The sequence below is a fragment of the Nannobrachium achirus genome, assembly GCF_963921795.1.
Source record: "Nannobrachium achirus genome assembly, chromosome: 18".
Lineage (NCBI taxonomy): Eukaryota > Metazoa > Chordata > Actinopteri > Myctophiformes > Myctophidae > Nannobrachium > Nannobrachium achirus.
The window spans coordinates 42,789,553-42,802,193 of record NC_137825.1 but is presented as its reverse complement, the minus strand read 5'-3'; the positions used below and the strand labels follow the sequence as shown (position 1 = coordinate 42,802,193).

General features: G+C 40.9%; 1 protein-coding gene across 1 annotated transcript in view; it reads right to left on the bottom strand.

Annotated features, from left to right (window-relative positions):
• Window positions 1–11,985, bottom strand: part of lmf1 (lipase maturation factor 1) — a 35,514-nt gene extending 23,529 nt beyond the window's left edge. Inside the window, exons 1-4 of the mRNA XM_080747159.1 lie at window positions 11,858–11,985; window positions 10,697–11,006; window positions 10,504–10,514; window positions 9,075–9,223 (exon numbers count right to left, since the gene is read on the bottom strand). Of these exons, the coding sequence (XP_080603285.1) occupies window positions 9,075–9,223; window positions 10,504–10,514; window positions 10,697–10,947 (411 nt within the window). The 5' untranslated portion in view covers window positions 10,948–11,006; window positions 11,858–11,985. The remainder of the gene's footprint in view (window positions 1–9,074; window positions 9,224–10,503; window positions 10,515–10,696; window positions 11,007–11,857) is intronic.
• Window positions 11,986–12,641: the final 656 nt, after the last annotated feature.

Below are 12,641 nucleotides of genomic sequence, written 5' to 3'. Positions count from 1 at the left end.
GCTAAAAAGGTAAATGTAAATGCAATTAAAGGAAGAAAAAAAAAACACTCGCGGCATCTGTTACTGCCGTCGTGCCAAAGAAAAAGCGGTTATTGTGAGAGATAAACACTTTTCAAGTACTTGAGCGCTGTGGTGTTATCCAAACATAAGAGAAAGACTGTATTGAATAAAAGAAGGGAAAGAAAGGGTGAGGGTGGTGACGGTCATTCCGCGCTAATTCATGTGCAACAAACTGTTTATCACTGAGCATTCTTGCATTGCAGTGACATTACATGTAATCCAATAAGGCTCGCAAAAATGTGATTCCGTTAATGAGGAAGCTACTGCTGCTTCCCCCCTCCTCCTCCTCCTCCTCCCCTCACCCCAGCCTCTCCATCTTCACTCCCCTCCATTCTCAGTCCTCGGTTCAACCCTCAGCCAATTTCTCCCCTCCCTCCTTCCCACATTCCCATGCCTCTCCTTTCCTCTCACCTCCGCCTCTTTTCTTCTCCCCTCATCCCCGTTCTTTTCCTCCCTTCTCTCTCCATTGTCTGCTCTCCTGTTCCTCCTATTCTCCCCTGTATCCCTCCATTTTCTGAACCATTCTACTTTCCCTCCTCTCTGGTTCACATCAACTCATCGTGGAAACTAGAACCGCATGTCAGTTTGGACCCGTCTATTTCAACAGTACCAGTTAAGAGTAAAGACATGCTGTGACGTCACTGGAACGGAAACACACCCGTACTTTCACAATTCGGCTGTCACAATTATTACATAATCGTCTAATCGCAATTATTTGACATAATCGCAATTATTTTGTGATAATCGTCATAATAGTTTACATGTTGAAAAATGTTTATATATGTTCAAACATTTCAAAAATAGTGGAAATAGCAGATCTACAAGCTCACAATGTTCTTTTTAAAGTGTAAAGTTGTCAAATATGTCCTTCATTTCTTTGTATATTTAGGTTATGTGTCATATCTGCCATGTGCAACTTCAAAGCCTACAAACCAAACAGAAAAGTAATTTTCAATGACAAAAACACATTTAAATCGTCAATCGCAATTATTTGAGTGACAATTAATCGTCATGTAACTTGTCATAATCATGACAGCCCTACTCGTACTACCGGTGGAGGACTGAATAACAACAGAGCCTTTTCTTCTTTAAAATGAATACATTAAATATCAATATCAATTTGAGGAAACGGAAAAACCAAGCAACAGCAACCAAAGGGTGTGAAGAGGGCCAGCATGACTGGCGATTTGTATTTACTCATCATTGTATTATTGCTTGTATACACTGACCTTAAGGAACAGCGTTATCGTTCATTTGTATGGCTGAATGATAAAAGAAACAACTTGAACTTGATTTTAAATTTGTCCGTGAAAGACCCATGCAAATCCAAACTATAGTATTGAGCACCAAAAACTAATTCTGATGGACTGACAAATTAAATGAGAGAGACTGAGAGAGAAACAGAGATGGAGGAGAGAGAGACAGAGACAGAGAGAGAGAGACACACAGAATCCCTGGGGAAATGACGCTACACATTGTTATAAAACATAAATCCGATGATATGAGATCTAATAGATCCATTCAGTTAAAATATACACAGGAGAAAAAGAAAAGAAAAGAAAAAAAAACATTAACCTTTCTATACATGTCTGTTTACTGTCAATGCTGGCCTAAGGCAGAATTCTACTGAAAATACTCATGAGGGTGTACAATGATTCTAGAAAATCCCAATGAATGTGAGCAGCAAGGTGTTTTGGTGTCAATGTCATGAACAATGAATGACAATTTGATGCCATAGTCATTATAACGTGTGGGGGCACAGGTCACAGGTTCAAACCAGACTGAAGGCTTTAACAATTCACACATTAGAAGAATAAATGTAAGAAACTTCACTTAGAAGACCAGACATAGAATCAAATCTTTCATTCTTCACTGCATGTGTTTTTCCACCCGAACGAAATGAGAAACTACTGCTCACCAGGACACAAGACTGTCAATATTGACACATCTGCTGGTCATGAGGCTGGCTGGGAGCGCAGAATAGAAATCATCCTCAGCTCCACTTCACTAACTGAATTTAAATGGGATATTTGGGTGTGAAAATGTTTTAAGGCCAAGATGATAATCCAATTCAGTCATGAGATGCTGAGTGTTATCGATTGCAATCCTTAGTTCATCCCAATTGAATGAACTCTACATCTTCTGTATAGAGAAATGTTATTAGTGAGATAAATTAAGTATTTTTAACAAGATAGGGGCATTTAGAGGTTTGTTGTTTCTAATCAAAGCATAGATTTTTAAGCCCAAACTTCTAATATATGGCCATCCTCTTCCTCAAGGCATAACAAATACATGGTATTTGCCTTGAATGACATTTGTCACCATAATCTAAACAAAATCCTGACCATGACAAATTAGGTCAGTACAGTACATGTGATTCCAATAAAGAACAAAGAGTTTTGTTCAAAGAAATAAAATTGAGCTGGGCTTGTTCCAAGCAGCTGAGGTGAGACCCCAGACCCTGCTCTCTAGGTATTTAGTGAAGCAAGCCCCTGTCTTTTCCTGTCAGACAAACTGAGACTCAAGCTGCCTGCCGCCACCAACTACAGTATAAAAACAGAAAAGGATAACATATAGAGTGGCGAAGTGATACGAAGACAGTATCACTGCCTGGTTTGGTCAAATTGATTTTACGAAGAAAAAACAAAGAGAAGAATGAAGTGTTGTGAAGAGAAAGAATGAAAGTACTGCCTGGATGTAACCATGGTTAAAAGCTCATCCCTGTCTGGAATTATTTGTGCTGCTGCTCCCCTCCTTCTCTCTAAGCTTTTCCTACCATGTCTCAATAAAAACCATAAAGTACAAGTGGTAGTGGCTGCCCACTCTCGGAAATGATTTGCTCTGATCTGATCTCAACATGATATTCTCATGGTGCTGCTGTCCAATTCCACAACAAGACCCCAGACTCTGTATCTAACATACCTTTTCAGCCGCTGGCAGGAGGATTTGAGAACAGTTCCCCTCTGGCAACAGAAAGAAAGATACGATCCAGTTCAACCGAAACCCTGTGCCAATGTTCTTAACACATTGACCGCCATTTTAACATACCTCCGTACTCCCACCTGCCATTCGTCTCCATAGACTTCCATGTAATTGGGTGTGCACGGATCATGCACACCCATGCCTAGATAATGCACCACGTGTGTTCACATTGCTCACAGCTTTCAAACAAAAAAATCCGAATGGAAATCCGTTCAGGCATTCATGAGATAACAGCCACTATGTTTAACAAAGATGGCTGCCAAAATGGCTGCCATGCTTGAAAGATGGGGTTGCTATGGGGGTTAAACATGCAATTTCGCGATTGCTATCATGCCTACTCCATTTTTGGGGGTCAAAAAAAAATTGAATTTTTTTTTTTTTTTTTTTTTTTTTTTTTATTCTCGGGACTATCGGGCCTGGCGGGGAAAGACATTGGAATAATCTCGGGACTATCGGGCCTGGCAGGGAATGAGTTAACACGAAACTCGTAAAAACTAGAAAAGATCCAGAACGCTGAACAAAGGCGTTGGCCACAAGACGTGATCAACTGCATTACCAACATAGTTTTTGCTCTGGATTAGAATTTCTGTTCTGAAATGATCTCTGTCGAACCATGATGCCATAGATCTATTAAAAACAAGGGCCAAAGTGAGCGTAAAAAAAAAGAAAAAAAACAGTATTCATTTTCTTTTGTGAAGATGTTAAAAACTATTTCATACTGGTCTTTTCAGCCTGTCTTGGAAAGAAGACACATTTCTACTTCTGCATATCCAATGCACAATGCCACACCAATATAATCGGTTTGGCCTTTCTGAAAACAAAGGCCGTTTTCTGAAGTTCCAACATTGTCCTGAGGTGTGATCCACAGTTTTGAGACAACGGAGGACACAAAGCCAACTTGGAGAGAGGCCACGCAGGCCAGTGTTCTTTAAACTGATCATCTGCAGTGACACAGAGATAAAGACAGGCCTGCTAGGAGACACTTTTCCTAACACTAACCAATAAACCAGATCAAAATGTGATGAGCAGGTACAGTATATCATGCTTTATGAGATGAAGACTTTACAATATATCACGTTTGCTGGACTGCATTCTACAGAGTGTTGTAGAAATTCACTGATTACATTGAAATTCACTGATCGATAATAGTTTGTACATGCATGTCGTTTTTGTTACAGTTGCACTGTGTTGAGCAAATGTGTAAATAAGCCTTATTTGGCAGTATGGCCTATAATTGATTTTCTGGACATGTCATAAAAGGTGAACATTTGGCAAAGAGATTTGGTGTAGAGGGAAAACACAAACACAAAAATGTGTGTGGGGAGGAATCAATTGGCATAACAGCTAAATTGCAGAGAAAAAGTGGGTAAAACATTATTGGCTACTCTAAATTACAAATTACCCCACAACTGCCGGGAAGTTGCTGTACAAATGATGGAAGGTACTGTAGAGTATCAGCCTTGTTTTAAAGTGATTTGTAAAAAGAAAAATAATAACACAAAAAACTAACAAAACTATACAGGATGGAAAACACCTCATATCTTCTCTTATGAAAAAAATGCTAGTGGTAATGCATAAATATTGTAAACAAGACGTAGGCACAGTGATTCTCTAATTTCATGTGAAATGAAAAACAAAAGGCTAGTATTAAGCTAGATAACAACTCGTGCATGCCCATAGTTTTTGCTACAGTACTTACTTGCACCATGCTGAACAACCTTGAATAGGCGTTAGTTGGCAGTGTAGTATTGTGTAACTGTTGAGTCTCAGGTTTTGGGACCTGCAACAGTGTGCGATTGTGTGTCACCATCGGTGTGCTAAAGTGTCCTTGAGAGAGACTTGCTTGTTCATTGTTTATTGCTCTGAGTGAAATGTTAAGCTCAAAGCATAAAATGATCACTTGTGTCGAAACAACACGATGCAAGATTCTTACTGTTGTCTCCCTGAAGAGCAGCTGTGGGCCGAAGGGCTGGCCGTTCCTTGCCCCGTCATGCACAGTCCTAATTGTGTTTCATAGTTTAAATGCAGACACTGTCTTCCCATTACCTCCTATTAGCGACATTCCTGATCGCCCATCACCTGATGGCTTGCTGTTACTGATGTTATAATGAGTTACCATGTCACAGAAAGATGAAACACGCTGCTTTATGCAGCAGAGTTGGACAAAAGGGAAGCGTCCCGGGGGCTGAAGAGTCTCTCACTTTGTTGTGGGTTTCAGCGTTGTGGGTTTGTTGTGCTGTTGACCTGTGTTGTGTGTGTCATTCCTTTTTCTCCAACATTCGTTACGGTTTCTCCCACACTGCGATTCCCTTCCTCTGCAACCCTCTCTGCTCTAATACCTCAACACACACCAGAAAAAAAACACTGAAGAGGAGTGGACTACTCTTTTTTTCTTTAAAGAAAGTCCACTATGCGGTTAAGACCTCCACCTCCAAACCAACATTAAACTCCTTGCTGAACTACGATCAAATTCCTTCAGAGCCTTCCTCCTGTGCCTCCCCTAAAATTACTCTCTCAGCTTTGCAACTGTCTGTGTAAATACAGACAATGGGATGTTGATCGGCCACTGTCCTTTAAAACAAAACAAAAAAGAACAAAAAACACTCAAGCACAGAGGATGAACTCATGCTCACTTTATACTTATGCACGGACAATACACTCATCCCAATCCCACAAGGTTCTTACTACTGAGGGGTCCTTTGAAGTGAGCAGCAGGGCAGGTTTGCAAGGAGAAACTATAGCAGTCAAACAGTGGTGGTGAACCACACACTGACAGATAGATAGATGGCCGTGACAAGGATGGGTCAGACACTGGGAGATCGCGGCAGGGTCTGTACTGTCGGTACTGTATTGCACCTCAGAGGTTATATATAGTCTCTGTGAAGACAAATCCCATTTTAACATCACTGATCAAAACAAGGTCTAACATTAGAGATTCGAACCAACCATTATAAATGTACGAGAAAGGTTTATATTGGTGGAGACACACATTAGAAACAATCTGGCAGCCACTGCATACGCTTTTCATGAATTTCCCTGCATCCATCCTGCATTGATTATTGCCAGCATTTCTCTCTTGATTCAATAGAGGTATAACACAAAACTCAAGACAATCATCCAGCTAATTACCAGACCACTCCTTATTATATGGCTTCCAATGGTTTAACCATATGAACCCTAGCGTCCCTATTCTGGGGCAAACATTTGGCGAAATTAGCAGACCTACAAGCTCACCCCGTGACACATTGTGAGGTTGTAAATTGGTTATTTTTGGCATGGAGATTTGGTGTAGAGGGGAAAAAGGAGCGGGCCTACAGTAGTATAGAGCCCTGGGGGACCCGGTCAACTAAGTATAGCTGGGTTTAAGTGCTTAAATGAGAGCAAAATGAGATAACCCCTGACGCAAATCATTTGGGGGGATGGAGTAAAAGTACTGCACTGATTGAAGCGTGCTGTGAATAGTTAGATTGCTGCAATGGCTACATCTGTAAATTGGGTCTGTAGCTAGCAACAATCAAGCTGAATTGTATCCAACCATCAAAATTCTTAGGAATGTATGCTTCCAATCAATCTATAAAAGAAACAACTGGCAGTGGTACCACCACAATAAAATAACCCAGCTATTAAATTCTAGGAATTGCTTTTAAGCCACAATAATGTCTAATGGGATTCCGAGACTTCTTTCTGGTTTTAATATGCAGTAATGACTTTGTGTCTCAGGGGATATGGATTAGTCCTTGACAGTTGTATGCACTTGAGCTTGAGGAGTGACGTAAGGAGTTAAAAGAGATACAGATTGAGAAAGGGTCAAAGACACTTCATGGTGGATGGTTGGGGAAATTAAAGAAATAAATGTTTTGCTTTACTGTCAGCTACACTTACAATTAAGTGTTTAGAAACTAGTGGATTGAGAGAACAACACTTTGATTGTGCAGTAGATTAATTTCATTCTACAGTGACATTCAGGAAATTGTTAGCCGTACTAATGGAGGACATGACGTGCAGGATAAATGGATGACAACTATATTCATACAAATGGGTAATAACTAGCCTCACATAGCCAGATGATTAAGCTTTCTGCCTACCGAAATGTCTGGTGATAACGTAGGGGCTAAAAACAAAGAATGCAAAGACTTTCATATTGGTTTTCAAATCAGCAGGCGAAGGTTTGTTAGTGGCTGCTCTCACATCTGTTGATTTTAGATTTTCAGTCGGCGTATGACTACGTGAGTAACGTGACACTAAGTAATAATAAGCACTAAGAAGGCAAGCCATATGACTTCTGCAGTGGTTACTATTGTGTATAGCAGTGGTTCTCAACCTGTGGGTCGGGACCCCCAGGGGGGTCCCCAATTTATTTTGGGGGGTCTCCAGATGATTAACTTAATGTGCAAGATTGTTTTCTCACTCAAAAGTAAACAAACCAACATAATGTTTAAGTGCATAGAGGGTATCTGCACATTTCTAAAGTGACAATTTAAGGACTTTTTAATGCCTCTAAAATTACAAATAAAACATTGGCCAAATTGTCAAATATTAGAGGCAGAAATTGTGAAAATAGCCGATCTAGATGCTCACAACGCCCGAGATCTGCTATTTTCACAATAGAACCGTATTATACAAAATGTAATGCCTCAACACTTAGTGCTCATCAGGGTGGGCGGGTCCCCAGTTAGAATATGATTATTTTGGGGGTCGCGGCCTGAAAAGGTTGAGATGTTATGGTATGTTAATGGTGTTATTGCTCTCTCTCAGAAATGGTTTAATGTTAACTTATTAGAATGCGAAATAGAAGGACCCCCACTCCTTACGGTCTCCACGGGGGGAAAAAAGCGGTTGGAATTGTGGTAACTGCTGTGATTGGCAGAGCAGACTGGGTCTGCACAGTATAAAATTCACCATGGAACCTGCCAAAGACGAGCCATGTTGCCTCACTGACCACTGATTTGAATTTCCAAATATTGTCTTGGTGGAAGACCGCTCCAAAGGAAATGTCTCAAATAAAGACGACAAACAAGTGGAACATGTTGGAATGGAACTGTGCTATTGCTGAATGTTTGTTTCTTCATGTCGGCATGCAAGGTGAATTCAGGTGTGTGTGAGTATGTGCTTCTGTGTCCACAGCTTTTCTGCTTAACCACTTAAACACTAAGAGCTATATTTCCGTCCATGTCTTACCCTAAACTTCTTTGCCTTTTTCTACTATTTTGAAAAACATTTTAAAATACTTCAAATAGCCGATCTACATCGACAGGTAGATCAGCTATTTGAAATATAAAAAAAAAATGTTTTTCAAAATAGTAAAAGATGGCAAAAGAGTTTAGGGATAAGGGGTAAGGTATGGACGAAAATAGGGCCCAATAATTCTTTGTTGACCGGTGTCACCCACGGTTCTAAACTTGGTCACACAAAAAAAAAAGTTCACAACGTGTGCCGTTCCAAATGTTACCCTATTATGACATGTGCAGGAAAACTGCCATATAACCCCTAGAACGAAATTAAACTGACCAATCGGTGCAAGCTTAACAGCTCCATTAGTTCTCCTGATCAATGAGTGAAAGCTAAAGACATATTTTCACAGGCAGACATACATTGGGGAAATGACCAAAGAGTACAGCTAAAGTGACACCACATGCTGAACTGGCACCATGAGCAGCCTTACTGCCAAACCACAACATACTTAACCACTTCAGTATTACTGAACAGCATAATATAGAGATTTAGTACAGACCACAAGTGACGCTAGTTGGTATCTTAGCATCACTAGCAAAGTATTGCTAACGACAGGGCAGGCTACATAATGTAGTAGAAGTGGCGAATATTAACAAATGACGATTATGACAATGGAAATGTCTCCATTATCAAGGAACGTGAACTTCTCCGTCAGCAGAAGGCAGCCCACGTAACAATGTGTGTTTGCCTCAAATGGCACAACATCAACCCCCCAAAGGTTAAATAAATTAAGGTTCATTTGCAAATAACACCAAATGTTCAAAAACTACAAAATTCCCTATTGTGTGCATGTTACTCACAGCTCCCAACATGATGCGGACAATGAGCCACCTGAAGGTCCAGATGGAGATGAGCGAGGGGGGACAGCAACGTGGGACCTGGGACAGAGACCACAATGGACACAGGAAGATGGCCAAAAAACCTGTCTCCAACAGCTGACTCTCCCAACCTGGAGAGGAGAGACAAAGAGAAGCAGAGGGCAGAGAGGAGAAGCCAAAGATAATGAAGAGAAGATAATAGAGACAAGTTTAGAAAGAACAAGTGAAAAGACAGAGAGAGAGAGAGAGAGAGAGAGAGAGAGAGAGAGAGAGAGAGAGAGAGAGAGAGAGAAAGCCAGACACTGACCACAGCTATAACCACCAGACATCAGGCTGGCGTCTCTAACGCCAAAGCGCCATTAACCAATCAACAAGCTCTCATTGACCTTTCCGTTTGTCTATGCCAGAACTCAGTATTTATACCCAGTAACTCTCCGTCTCCCTCTGCGATTACATGCAAGACAATTTACTATGTTAGCCACTTCAGGAATCACCAAGAATCAATAAACATTAACGTTCTATTTATACTCTCCCTATACTTACTGTATGCTCATGCTCTCCCAGACACAAGCACACGCTCTCACAAATACACACACTCTCCCTAAACTATGTGGCTTGTTGCTGCTAAGAGTAGCTGATACTGCAATTTGGATGTTATATACTATTTTGCCCTTCTCTTTTTTTTACCCCCTTTCCTCCTTCCTTTGATTCAAGTAAATGTACAAGTTTAGGAATGACTTGAGGCACTAAAAGGACAGAAGACTTTCACAAAAAGAAGTACAGCCGCATTGCCGCATGCCAATGTTTGTGTGGGTGAGACATTTTGTTCCCTAACCACAGTAATCATTACCAACAACCCCCTAAATATAGCCTAATAACCACAATACAGAAAATATATATATTTTTTTAAATGGGAACCTCTTAATCTTTCTGTTCTGCCCTTGTGGTCATGTGTGTGGGTGGATGTGTGTGGGTGGAAGAATGTGCGGTGCAGGCTTTAATTCAAGAGACATATTAAGAACATTCAGAGGACAGTAACAAACAGACACAATAAGTTAATCACAGCACGGTGGCTCAGTGTTTAGCACTGTTGCCTCAAATCAAGGAGGCTCAGAGTTCAAACCCGACTGTGACCTTTCTAATTTGGAGTTTTCACTTTGCAAGTTCTCTCAAAGTTCACGTGGGTTTCCTCCTATACCAAATTACATGCATGTTAGGGACAGGGCATGGCACATGGCAGGGCGGGGGCGACGAAGGCACTGGCCTTAAGAGGTGAACTGTGCTCAGTGGGTGCCTGCTGCCCTAAATAGCTAGGATGGTTCAAATGCAAAGGATGAATTTCCTGACGAGAATCAATAAAACATAACTTATCTTTCTTGATCACTGATAGGCGTGTGTGAGGTTCGCTTACCAAAGGAGTACCTAGAAAGAGAAAAGAGGCGATGAAGGAAGTTATAACAGTAAAACTGAGGTCATGTCATGTGAATGCGAATTATTCCTTCAGTTTCCCTTTAGTAACATTATTATTTGATCATTTTAAATGAAGAATGACACATCTAATAGTACTTAAATACTGTGTGTTAAACATGTTTCCGTGAACTCACCACAGTTGTCCCACGCTGACTAGGGAGTGATAGAGAATCCATAACGTTGCCATGATCACCATATTGGCCATTCCAGTGACCAGGACAAACCCTGACAGTGCCAGCCCACACAGTGCGATGCCATCCAAGTTGGCGTCCATATGGTCCCAGTCCATGAACCAGAGGATAGACGGGGTGTATGCCAGTGCTGCCATGCCTATTTTGCCCCCCATATAGCGTTTGACACTGTTGAGGTAGTCCGTGCAGGGCATCAGGCCTTGTACCCCTATCAGCTGCTTATTTTGGTTGTAGGCAACACTGAATGCTACAACTGGACCGGGAGAGAGAAAAGATCACATCATCAGGGCTACTGGTCAGTGGTGTAAAGTAACTAAGTACATAACTTCACTGTACTTAAGTGCAATTTTGAGTTATTTGTACTTCACTTAACGTGCCTTGGATAAAAGGGACCATTACTTGAGTATTTCCGATCTCCAATACTTTTACTTCTACTCCACTACATCTAAAAATAAATATTATACTTCCACTCCAGTACATTTATTTGAACATTTTAGTTACTAGTTACTTTGTAGATTGTGATTATTATTATTATTATTATAAAACTTAATACATAACCAACCACTTCAGCCCTATATACATTTCGGCCATTTGAAAATAGCCGATCTACAGGCAACACATTGTGAGCAGCAAGCTTGTAGGTCTGCTATCTTCAAAAGATGTTTGAAAACTTGAGATGGGACATTCAGCATTATGAGTACTTTTACTTTTGGTACTTCAAGTACTTCAAGTACATTTTGGTACCAATACTTATGTACTTCTACCTGTAAAAGTATCAATACTGCAATAAAGAAATACTCTGTTACAAGTAGAAGTACTAAAGTACATAAGCATTGGTACCAAAATGTACTTAAAGTACCAAAAGTAAAAGTACCCCTTTAAGTAAGTAAGTAAGAGTACTTTTTCCACCACTGCAACTGGTTAATTATATTCTGCAATTTCTGCAATGACATATCCATGTGTAGGTATCTATGCACCAGCTATTACCAGCTAATACCAGCTATTAGCTGTTGTTATCAGCTGAAACTGTAATTTCAAAACAATAATTATATAGTTAGCTAACCACGCCTCCTGAAAACGTACAGTTTAACAGTAGTTACTCACAGTAAATAAACGCAATTGAGCGCAGCAGCACAATCCGAGTGAGCCAATATGTCCCAGTCTGCAACGAACGAAGCCTCTTCTCTTTCTCTTCACATTTGGCTGTGTTGTCCCCTCCATCTTCTGCGTTGTTCTCACACAAGTTTGCCGCTGTCTTGGAAGTATCGACACGTCTCTTTCTCACAGAGCTCTCTGGACTCTGCTCTGGGCTCAGGCTGTCACTGGCGGTCGCCATGTTTGACAGTTGTGTGAGACGGTCACGTGACAAAACAAACGATCGAGGCAAGTGCTGATTAGCTGATTTCTTTTTGGAGCGGTGAAAGCGCTCCCAATAGACAGGTATGTCTGTGGCTGGCTGGCTATGTGGCTGGCTGGCTGGGTATGTCTGTAGCCTGGCAATACCTTGAGTGGCCACACAAGTTAAAGGAGGGGCGCTGTTGTGCAGGCACAACACACACACACACACACACACACACACACACACACACACACACACACACACACACACACACACACACACACACACACACACACACACCGCTCCACTTCGAACCGAGGTTTGATTTTTTTTTAATAAACTGGAAGCACGTTTTAAAGAAGGAAACACAAACACATAGCCTATTAATTAACGAAAAAGAGGGGTAATAAAAAAACGTAGCCTATGTTAAATGTATTAAATAAATATTATACAGCTAAATATAGGTTATTAATTGAGGAGTCAGCTGTCTCTACAGTCAGTCTCTACACAGAGCCTGACAGCTCCACAGGGCATCATCTGATTGGTTGA